The 11,417-nt window shown below is 57.0% G+C and overlaps 3 protein-coding genes across 3 annotated transcripts; 2 read left to right on the forward strand and 1 right to left on the reverse strand.

Moving 5' to 3' along the window:
* Positions 1-583: 583 nt before the first annotated feature.
* CGCA056_v014384 (uncharacterized protein) lies at positions 584-1,810 on the forward strand (the record flags this gene model as incomplete). The annotated part of the gene is made up of 1 exon (XM_037329626.1): positions 584-1,810. One exon carries the CDS (start codon positions 584-586, stop codon positions 1,808-1,810), a length of 1,227 nt encoding a protein of 408 aa, XP_037172140.1.
* A 6,850-nt stretch (positions 1,811-8,660) lies between these two features.
* CGCA056_v014385 (uncharacterized protein) lies at positions 8,661-9,335 on the reverse strand (the record flags this gene model as incomplete). Its single annotated transcript, XM_037329627.1, has 1 exon — positions 8,661-9,335. The coding sequence occupies one exon, from the start codon at positions 9,333-9,335 to the stop codon at positions 8,661-8,663; it is 675 nt and encodes a 224-aa protein (XP_037171515.1).
* Positions 9,336-9,897: 562 nt separating this feature from the next.
* Positions 9,898-11,145, forward strand: EFM6 (Protein-lysine N-methyltransferase EFM6; the record flags this gene model as incomplete). The annotated part of the gene is made up of 1 exon (XM_037329628.1): positions 9,898-11,145. The coding sequence occupies one exon, from the start codon at positions 9,898-9,900 to the stop codon at positions 11,143-11,145; it is 1,248 nt and encodes a 415-aa protein (XP_037172484.1).
* Between the last annotated feature and the right edge of the window lie 272 nt (positions 11,146-11,417).

Here is an 11,417-nt window from a genome sequence, read left to right on the forward strand (position 1 = left end):
CTCCTCTCACCCTTCTCCTCACACACAAAACCTGCGTGGGAATAATTAAATAGGCCGCACCCTCACCATTCTCTTGGGCTTTCTCCTCTCTTCTCACATTTTTGGCTTTTGCCAATCACTTCAATCCTTGATCATTCAGCCTCAACCCAACTCCAGTCCTACATCAACGTCATCGTTTGATTTGCTGGCGAGCCTTCGAAGCAACCAGCATCTTCTACCACGCTCTACCGAGACCGAGAAGATTCTCGCGCCGCTCGGTAATCTGGATCCTATCCTTGGTCATCGAGGGTAACCCGAAGCAGTTATACAACCTGGTCATGTTCGGTCACAGAAGACAATTTCCCTCTCCTCTATCATCCGACCGCATACCAAGGTGACTTGCTTCACCTTCTTTCGTGCCTCGACACCGGCGCGACACCTGGCCCTGGAATCAGACATCCGCATCACACCAACCGAATTTTGGAGGAAACGACTTCAAGAGTTAGCAAGAGGACGACGCAGCAGGAGACGCTGAAGATTTGAGGCGAAGAATTTTGGACGCTACCGAACAGACGTCGCAAGAGACAGGCCAACACCAGACATCATGGCCAACTACACATCACCCTACCCCGGTTCCACTCCCGGCGAGGAGTACTACTACTCCCGGGAACGATTCCAGTCGGCAACGCCCACTCCCTCCCCAAGGGGTCACGCGTCCTACTACTACTCTGGCGCCACTCCCCAGAGACCGGCGACCCGCGCCCACTTCCGCAACGCCAGCTCCGGCTTCAGCGAGTACAGTCCTCGTCCCCCGACGGCTTCGCCGCGGTACACGAGCGATGGCCATTATGCCACGGCAAATGTGAGTAGTGGTCATCATTCGCGCAAGCATTCATGGGCCACTCCGTCGCAACCAAAGCGCGAGCGCCGAACTTCCTTTGTCTATGTCCGGGCCTCCACGCCCCTTGGCGAATCCGACGAGGACGAGTTCTTCGAGATGGATGGACGTACCTACGTCTTGCCGGCACAGTCGCGGTCGAGGAACAAGAGACACTCTATTCAAGACACATATTTCTATGAAGACGCCGCTCGAGGATATCCCACTGATTACCACTATCCCAAGCAGGGCGGATTCACTTACATTGAGCGCGATGCCATCCCCTACGAGTCTTCTTCCCGCTCGCGTCCCTCCCCGGCCAACACCCATGCCCGCCGCTCCTCGGCGAATGTCCCGCAGAGACCCTCTACCACCCGCCCCACGTCCCAGCAGAAGAAGCCCACGCCCGTTCGCCAGGCCACCGATGCTGATGCCAAGAGGCACAAGATCCCCCCTGGTTACTCGCTCAAGAACTGGGATCCCACTGAGGAGCCAATCCTCCTGCTGGGCAGTGTCTTTGACTCCAACTCCCTTGGCAAGTGGATCTACGACTGGACTGTCTTCCACCACGGCCCTGCCACTCCCATCTCCGACATGGCTGGTGAGCTCTGGCTCCTTCTTATCCAGCTCGCAGGCAAGATCAAGCGTGCGGATGAGACTGTTGACCGCGTCCGCAGCACTGAGAACAAGGAGATCCTCGATGACTTCATTGACTCGGGCGAGCGCCTGACTGACAAGCTCCGCAAGCTCCTCAAAACTTGCGAGACCCCCATGCTCAAGGCTAACAAGAAGGGTGCTTCCCTCGGCAAGAACGCCGGTGTCGAGTTCGTCGAGACTCTCTTCGGCCGTGAGCGCGAGCTTGACAAGACCGAGCGTTTCATGCAGGGTGTCCGTCTTTTCAACCTGAGATTCGATGCCAACTGTGAGGAGATCCTCCGCAACCCCACGGCTTAGAAACCTCCCCTTGGACACTCTGCCTGGTCTCTTTATGTCTACTGTCTCATTCCTGGACGGATTCTTCCACTGGATACCCGGACTACCCACATGGACACATGGAGCCACGCACTACACAGAAAACACCAAAAAAAACCCAATATCGAACCGACGGAAGGAGTTGCCGATTGTACGATTAGGAATTTGTTTTCCGGATCTCATTTTCCCAGGGAATTTCCTTTTCCATCTCTATCTACGCACCAGGGATTTGGACTTTCTCTCTTATCACCATAAACATAATACGGCGCGAGCTGTTATTGCATCGGGGATACATACCAAGGATCTTTTCTTCTTTCGATACCCAAGATACCTACGGATCACTCGACGCTGGAGTCCCGAGTCGACGAACGACGGGACGGAACGAGAACGAACTACGCGAACACGCACGGCCTATGACACCATGGGCACCTGTGTTGGGGATGGGACATCAAAAGCATGCTTTCGTTTGCGACCATGAGAATTTTATTTTACGGGCGACTGCGACCACGGTCCAGTCATGGGATAGCGCTGCGCTCAAAGTTTGAGAAGTACTTTTTGTTATTTGCTGCGTTGTTTATCAGGCACACGAACAGCAACATGTAATATTTACCGGGGGGTCGAAAGCACGATTTGTTTTTTATTAGACGGACAGGGACGCGCGAGGATTGTGAGAATTATTTGTTTTATTGTTAGCAGAGCAGCAGCAGCAGGCCGCGCTGGAGGCGCATCGCTTTACTTACTACGCGAGTTTTTGCGACTCCATTCATTGGCAAGAGTCGACAATTTTCTTTTCTTATTTTTTGAGCAGGAAGACCGGAGGAGAGTGCTGGCATAAGATACCCCTTCCTTTTGCTACTTTTGGCTCGGTGGACGGAAGAGGAGCCGCGAGATAGTTGAGAAACCTGATACAGTATCATTCAAAATGTTTCGTCATACCATTTTGCCCCATGTGAAGAAATGTGCGGTCCTCGCATGAGGCCATCATGACCCTCGTCTCGCTAATGTGAAGCATTGACCGTGGACCCCGGTCGGGGAAAACGTCATCGTCAATCAGTCACGATCCACGTGGGCTTTTTGGCGAAGCGAGCTCGTCACGAACCCGTGGACGGATCGCGGACAGCGGGGCCTGCCGGGGAGCGGCCGTGCGGCGTTCGCGTTCGCGCGGGGGGCCCGGTGTGGATATGCCAGAATGAGGTCATACGCAGCTTCAGGCGAGGGGGTCGGGTTCAGGGGACCCTTGGGAGCGGATTTCATGCGAACCCTCGGCGCGGCGGGACATCACGAGGATGGACTTGCAAATGTGTATTTCCGAGCGGCTGTTCGCGATTGCAAAGGCAATGGCGGAAGATGCGGATAGTCGGGCGGCGATGGCGGTTTGCGCGTCGCAATGTGAAGGGGTAGTTACGAGGGAGGTGGATGGTTTGCGATGAAAGACTCTTGCTACTGACTGGTCGGATGTTTCAGTCAGACAAACAGCTTAGATAGACTATGAACACAGATTGTTTGCTTCTGTTTTTCCACCACTTCTTTTGACACATTTCACATGGGCGGTTCGTGGCCGGGCCAACTTGAAACCTTTTCCTTCTCTTACATGATAGTCAGACATTTTTAGTCAAGTCCTGGTCTTAAACCCCGACGAGGCTGTCCTCACTCCCTCGGATGGGGGCGGGCTTCTTTGGGCAGTGAGCATTTTTCGGGCTGCGAGACATGATTCACTGGAGAGGAAGAAGAATAGCAAGTTTGAGATTATGTTTTGTGGGGGGGGGTCTCGTCCTGGTGTCTTGTCTTGGTGCTGACTCGACCGGCGCCCGGGCTGAGGTGAGGCAGGTCAGGTAGACATCAGCCGCATTCTTGCCGGCGCGTCTGAGCTTGCTGGGTGATGCCATGATTTCTTCTCCCTTGCATGCACGGGCTTGGGAGAAACGGCTTTTCTTCGTTTTTTTGAGTGAGGTGAAATCGTGTGTGTGTTCAGGGTCTTCTTTTGGTCAGGGCGGGGGGGAATTAGGGGGACTGTGTGCTTGCAACAGGCAGGTGGCAGGACGTGAGCAAGCGGTTTACTTTTGGCACGGTTGCATGTTTCTTTGGGTTGCAGTGGTTCAGATGGAAGAAAGTTTGTTTGCTCTCTGCCCATTCGCCCGCGGCCGTTGGCAAATGTGCGTGCGTGCGTGCGTTGGTTTTGCGTTTTGGGATGGCAGGGTTTGAAGGGGGCCGGCGGGTGGCATATGCAGCAGTCAGTGGTCGTCGATGCGTAGCCGTAGAACGTGGGTGCCTTGTCAGGGACTTTGGTCGTACGTACCTGTGCAATGAGACGAGGCTGGGAATGGATGGACGGATGGAAAGGGAGGGTGATTCTCAGATCTCATCTTTTTTGAGGCTCGGCTGATGGAAGCGTGTGTCCTTATTTCCTTTTGGGGATGTGTGAATTGGGGTGGATGATGGCTTCCGAGACGAAACGGCGGCGGACGGTTGTGCTACCGCGGGTGGCTCGGTGTGGCTTCTTTTTCGCGGGTGGAATTTCCGGTGTGTCTTCTTGTGATGTGACGAAAAAGGGGCACATGTTGGTGGTGGTTGTGATGGTTAATTCTGGCGGCGGCGGCAACGGAGAGGAGGCTGGCTGGTGGTGGTCACAAACAATAGTGCGTGAATCTGTTTGTCGCGCAAGACAGGTGGTTGGCTGCGTTTGAAAAACGTGCTGCTAGGCAGGGGAGGGTAGCCTTGTGATGGAAAACCATTGCTCAATTGGAAGACGGAAGGACAGAAGTTGGTTGGTGTCTTGGTGTGGGAGCACTCGTCCAGGTCCCGGCCGGGGGCTTCGGTGTGACGAGCCTGTGATGGAGGCGGCGCTGCGGGCGGATGAGCGGGTAGATTGAATTTGGGTGCGCCGTTTGGCTTCTGGGCGAGTTGAGTGTGGCTGCATCGCGACGAGGAAGAAGAAAAATATCGCAAGGCTGGGGAAAGAGGTGTGGTTTGTCTGACTGGCACTCGAGGGCCGGACCTGGTTGGAGATGGTATTCCGAGGGAGTCAGTCGTAAGGGTGATTGGTGTTGGTGGTGGTGATGCACGGGCATGGCGTCCTTGGGTCAGCGCTAAAGTCGCCAATCAACGGCCGCCATGACCTGCAGCGGCAGTCCGGGGGGTTCACCCACGTTTTCTTCTCGCTCTGTGTCTTTGGGGTTGGGTGGCAGGCAAGGTAGGCTACAGTTGCCGCAGGTAAGCCCGCATGTCTCAGCACGGGATTCCTAAATGCGAACCCAAGGCCTGAAAGTGCAAGGTACTTCCGAGCAGCGGCAGAAGCAGGCCGCGGTTGGTGCTACCGTGGCTTGCAATGTATTGGGCTTCCGTGATGGAGGGGCGTTGTGAGAGTTGTGAGCATCTTGTGTTGCGATGTGACGGGCTGCGATTGGGGGCCAGATTTGCACGGAGCACCGGAGGGGAGGACGAGAGAGGGGGGCTATGGCAGCCTTACGAGGCAGAGGCTGTGGGATGTTGGATGCGTGACGGCCTGTCTTTGAGGTAAGATGCCGTGTCTTGGACGACGATCGGTTTGGATTTCGAAGGATGCCGCTCCTCCCGCTGGTGATGGGGGCTGATATGTTGGTTCAGGTCCCTTGAATGTTTGACAACTCCCTTCAACGGCGAAAGAGTCATCTGAGCAGTCAGAATGTACGCAGGCATCCTCCCTGTGATGGGTTGGCAAAACATCCCGGTTCGGTGAAAGGCTCATCATGCCCTCGGGATGGGTTGAAATCGCAGTGAAGTCCGAAAGGAGGCATTTCGCAATTTTATGCGCCATTGCCTATTGCGTTGCACCTCGCCATTGGCCTTCAGAGGCGGGGCAATGATTTGTCGAGGTTCCCATCGTGACGACTGTTGCGATCCGTAGGAAAGTACATGCCACTGGTCGGTGATTCGATTTTACAGCAGTGCAAGGCAATTCAAGGCCGGCTGGTTGTCTGTCGTCTCGATGGGCTACCGCTATGCTCTTTGTGTGGACCAAGATCGCAGTGAACACACACGTAGGGCTAACTTTTGCACTTTTCGCGGGAATGCAGGTCAAACCCGAGCCCGTCAAGATCTCTCCCGTCTCGGCAGCAAAGCCTTGCTGTGCCCTTTGGCCAGGTTAAAATCGCAGTGAACTCCTAATCTGGAAATACGTTGGACTACAGGACCTCCTGCACGCGTTGGTGATTCAAGCAGAAGGTGTGGATATGGATCGGAACCCAGTGAGGGGTGAAAGAGGGGAAACAGGGAACCAACCCCTCGTTCGTCGTCTGGACTCAGAACCCCTCCAGCCAGGTTGGTTTCCTGTTCATGTCAAACAGCAGCTGGCATCATGGCCATGGATCCCTTCCTTTCCATTTCTTCAGCAACCAACACAGAATTCGGTGCCTGGCTCCAGCCGCCATCGCAACCTGGAGATGCAACAGCAACCCCCATGTCCCCCAAAGCAGACAATGGAGTCTCGCAGCTCAGCCCCTAACACCACCATGCTCGGCTCTGTAAGCTGACCACCCGCCGGGGGTTCTTCTGCCTTCTCACCTCACTCTCGCCTCGCACCGCAGGAACACGGCTGCCGTGTTACTCACTGCTGATACCCAAAGCCAATCTAGGAAGCAGAAGTTCACTGGCTTCCAGAAAAAGAGTTGGAATGACTGCAGCCAGGCAGCATGCAAACGAACCAGGACGCAGCAACCCACCGCAGGCAGAAGAGTGTTAACAACATGCAGCAGCGGCACAGCACTGCACCAACACCAACGCACGGCGGTATTTTTGGGCCCTGTCCTGTCCTGCCAGTGCCAGCCCTTCGCAGGCAGTCTGTCCTTGCGTCATTTTCCACTGCGCTGCAACCCCCGTGCGCATTCCCGAACGGGTTGACTTGGCTGTTTCTCGGATGCACACGCCCAGGGCCCTGTCCAGCCGTAGCTGTGCCGTCTTCACCAGCTCCAACCCTGAACCCAGCCAAGGCATTCGACGGTTCCCGTGCTGCCAGGTGCTGTGTCGGCCCGTACCCAGTGGGAGGGGTTCACGTCCAACTCAACTCGACCACCCCGCGAACTGTCTGTTGTCAGTCCAATCTTGTGAAAGTCACCTTTCCTCAGCGTCCACCCAGCCTCGTCACCCGCACACCACCACCACCACCACCAGACCACATTGCCAACGCTTCCCTGCTTGCGATGCCTCTTTCGACAGCCGCCATGGCCGCGCCGCAGTGATCCCGAGCCAAGTCCCTGTCCTCACCACTATAGTCATACGAAACATCCAGAAAAAGACCGTCCACAGTGGACTGAGTGACCAGTCTGTGGAATGGACTCGCGGAGCGCGTGATAGGGCTTTTTGCCGCTGTCCCCGCGCCTGTCGCTCCGCGTTTGTTTGTCTGGCCGGCCGGTGGGCTGCTGCGTCGTTTCTTCCCTGTCCGCCCGGGATGCCACGGATGCTGCTGCATGCAACGAAGAGAGGGGTAGCTAGCTGCTGAGACGAGACCCGAGAGGGGGAGATGATGACCAACAACGACAACAAACGAAGCGACGGGTGCGCATGCTATTGGCAGCTTCCGGAGACCTTCCTCCAGAAAAAGCCCTCTGCCCTAGATATGCCCGCCCTCGAGCATGAGGTGCTGTGCGACGGCGGAGCCCCCTCCACCTCGTCCGTCTGTGTCCCGTGGAGTTCATAACCTACCCAGGCCGCAGTCTGCAGAAAGGCCATATTTGAGATACTCGCACTGCAGCAGTAGTGGTGGCATTTCTCGACAGACGGGCTGAGGAAATATTTCGCCAGCTCGTCATACCCAGCAAAGGTGGCTTCGTACGGTGGCTCATCTAAACCAACGCGCCTCAGCTTCGGGACGAGGCGCCATTCCCGACCGATCCTACCACGACGATGCCACTCGTTAAAACGGGAAACTGGTTTGGTATGGTACAGATGCGGCGGGCAAATCCATCGACCCAGGCGCACCCCGTAACCGTAACCGTAACCGCGGCGGGCACAACGTGCGCTCCACGCCGAGCGACGCTTGTTCTGCACGCAAGAGAACCCACATGGGAAAACGGCCAAGATGCTCTTCCCCCTCCATCCCCCCGATTCGAGCCAATCAACAGCCTGCGGATGCACCTTGTCAAGGGGGGGGCGTGGAGGATGCAAAGTACCTCGTCATGTACCTCGCTCACGACGGGGACGAATGGACGAGAGAAACACATACAAACCACACCCAGCTATTCAGTTCGCTGTGCTGACCTTGCTTACCCCGCCATGCATATCCGCTGGCTGCCCTCACAACTCGCCGGTTCTTCAGCACAGTGCGTTGAGTTTGGCTCACCGGCCGCATCCGCATGCCTGCTTCGGGGTTCAGTACACGTAAACTAGGTGCTTACTGGTTCGGACTCTGCGCGTCGCTCGCTGCCTTCTTGGCCGGCTGAGCGTGCGGAATCCCCGCCACCGGAGGCTATATGCGATGTTGATCTCTGCAGCAGTGTTCCTTCCGGGCCATGACAGAGGCAGGTCTCTGCTCGGCGACCCGAAAAGGGTCAACATCAGACTTTTGACACTCGGAGAATTGCTATTCAGGCGAATCTTGGGGTGTTCATGGGAAACGGCATAGTGTCGCAGAACCAAGCTAGAAAGATGTGCTGGCATTATCTTTAGATCGCGACTACAGACGCCAGCCTCCGCCAGCATAGACGCAAAGCGCAGGCTAAAGTAGCCGCCTCGCCGGCCATCAAACCGCTGGAGTCACCGGCGCGTCACCGGCGCCGATTCCCAGCCTCCGCCGACCTCGCCGCTCCAAAAATAAGCCTGCCAACGCAGCCATTGACGAATAAGCCAGCCGCATACTTTCTCACTTCCACACGCTCGAGCTCTCCGCGCCGGCCTTCTTGCCCTCCTGGTACGTGTCACTCAACGCGTTATACAGCCCCTTGACACGCTCCACCTCGCCCGTCCAGTGCGCCCGCTCCCCCTCGTCGGGCAGCTCCCTCACCAGGTCCGCCACGCTCCGCGCCGTGAAGAACTTGTTGGTGCGGTTGTACAGCTCCCGCCGCGCGAGCGCCTCGGCGCCCTCGCCCTCGGCGCGCACGCGGAACACCTCCTGCAGGATGTTGATGTCGTGCGGGATCGCGAACAGGTCGCGGCTGTCCTCGTAGGTGAAGAGGTAGTACACCTCGCGGAAGCCGGACCAGGTGATGCCGCTGAGGCAGAGGGAGCAGGGCTCGTGGGTCGCGAAGAAGAGGCAGTCGGTCCGCGGCGACGGGCGCGTGGCCGGGTCCGGGTGCGTTGTGGTGAAGAACTGCTGGATGCAGTTGATCTCGCCGTGCAGCAGCGGGGAGGTGCGTTCGTCGTTGGTCGCGACGGTGTAGGGCTCGAGGGTTTGTGAGGAGAGGATGGCGGCGCCGAAGAGCTTGCTGCCGGACGAGACGCCGCGTTGTGTTAGGGGCACGATGCGCGCTTCGGTCAGGGTTAGGAGGGCGGAGATGAGGGTCTTGGGGTCGCGTTGGGGGAGAGGTTCGTCGGCCATGTTGTGTGGTGTTCGCCGGTCTGAAGCTAGGTAGTTAGGGTGGACGAGATGTGCTGGCACCTAGTGCTGTTTCTGAAGGTTGACTTGAGGCAGTTCGTCTTGGCTTGGAAACCCCTCAGACGGGAAAATCGCGAGGTGGATTGGCTGGTGGTTTTTATCGCCGTGATGCTTATCACGGCGAAGAAGTGGCGCCGACCTCCTGCTATCGGAGGCGTCCGTAGCGCGGGCTGTTCTCCATTGCGTCCGGTCGCGGCGACCTCCGGTTTGAGGTACTTCCAGGCCGGCAGTGGTGGACCTGAGGGATCACTGGATCGGCCTCATCGTTGCGCTGCTGCGGCATACGTTCACGACGTGTAAAGGAGTTGTCTAGGGAGGAAAGATGGTGTTGAGAATTGCAGGCCGCTGAGATGAGCACCTCGAGGTGATTTTGTGGGACTTTGACAGTCCCGGGCGCATGACTAAGCCGGCCCCGAGTCTTCCACTGTGTTTTCACTGTATCGTCAACAAGACTTCATGCACCACGCCCAGAGCGGGAACACGAAAAGTTGACTGAACAGGCCCAATGCATTACATACGGCTCCTCCGAGCCCCGAAGCTCACCTTTCAGGAGGGCAAGAAGAACCCCTGGTCTCTGAACCTGGTGCTCACCGTCACCACCGATCTGGGCGACTCGTTCCTCGCTCACGATGAGCCAGTCAAGATCAAGGTCGCCCTCGGGTGGGAGAACCCTCGCAATGCTAAGCAGAAGCCGGCCCCGATGACTCTTGCGGGAGAGAAGACGCTGCAGTGGACGTCTGGCATGCGGGTTCTGAAGGCAGACTTCCCGGCTCAGCACCTGAAGCCTGAGCGGAACCTTCCTTCCGGCGAGACTCCCTTGAGGGTCTATATTGCAGCTGGATCCGGGTCATCTGCGGAGACGGCGGCGGATGTCGCGATGGCTGGGTTCAACGGCGAGGAGGGGAAGATTGTGCCTCTCTGGGCGAATGTGGACGTTCCGATCCAGGGCTACAAAGCATATGGGGATTCCCCCGGTGCGCCGACGACCTGTTTCCGTCGCCTGCGGCTCGGGAGTGAGCACCATCCGTACATCGAGGTCGAGGAGGATATCGGCGAGAGTATCGCGCGTCACGTCTGGGATGCTGGCATGATGGTTGTCTCGCGGCTATGGCTGCTCTGCAACGGCGACTCTGGCACGGCTGCAGGCCATCCTTTGGGCATGAGGACCCTCAAGTCTCTCTTGTTCGGCAACAAACCCATCAATATTCTCGAGCTTGGATGTGGCGTTGGTATCTTTGGTCTCGGACTTGCTCATATGCTGGGCCGGGAGACTATGTCGAGAAAGGGTCGACTTGTGATCACGGACCTCTCCGAAGCCGAGGAACGTGTTCTTTCCAACATCGAACTGTCGAGAAGTAATCACACCGAGCCGCAATTCGAAGAGCTCGACTGGGATGAAGGTAGAGACGGCACATTTGGGCCACTTGTCGAAGACACGCACTGGGATCTGATCGTCTTGAGTGACTGCACCTACAACGCCGACGCGCTGCCTTCTCTGATTGACACTTGGTCAGCCATTCACAAGCAGAACAATGCAATGGCAGAAGATAGACCAGTCGTCACTCGGGTGTTGGTGGCGATGAAGGTCCGCCACGCTGATGAAGATCGACTGTGGGAACTGGTCAAGAAGGATGGTTGGACGGTTACGGAAAAGGCCGCGATGCCACTGCCGATGTTGGGAGGGGAGCCACAAGAGATCTTCTTGTATCTCTTTGAGAACAAGAGACGGATGCTTCCCGATGGCTACGCCTAGACAACTTGCGGGCAGTCGGTTATCGGCGTTCGGGCACAGGTTGGGCAGTCGCCTAAATCTGACACGTCCGCGTCTGCCCAACGTTCCTCTCCCGCGCGCGCCAGTTGGCGCTTGACAAGATGACCGGGTTGACACGACCGTCTACAGTCGTGTGCCCATTGCTACCCGATAAGATATCCCGTCCTGCCACAACTGCTATTTCCAGCGACTCTTACATGTCTCGATGCGCCGTCTTCTCCAACCGTTCCCGGTCGCGCCCCGCAGCCTCGCCG

This window comes from Colletotrichum aenigma (assembly GCF_013390185.1).
Source record: "Colletotrichum aenigma strain Cg56 chromosome Unknown KSG_Cg56_contig10, whole genome shotgun sequence".
Lineage (NCBI taxonomy): Eukaryota > Fungi > Ascomycota > Sordariomycetes > Glomerellales > Glomerellaceae > Colletotrichum > Colletotrichum aenigma.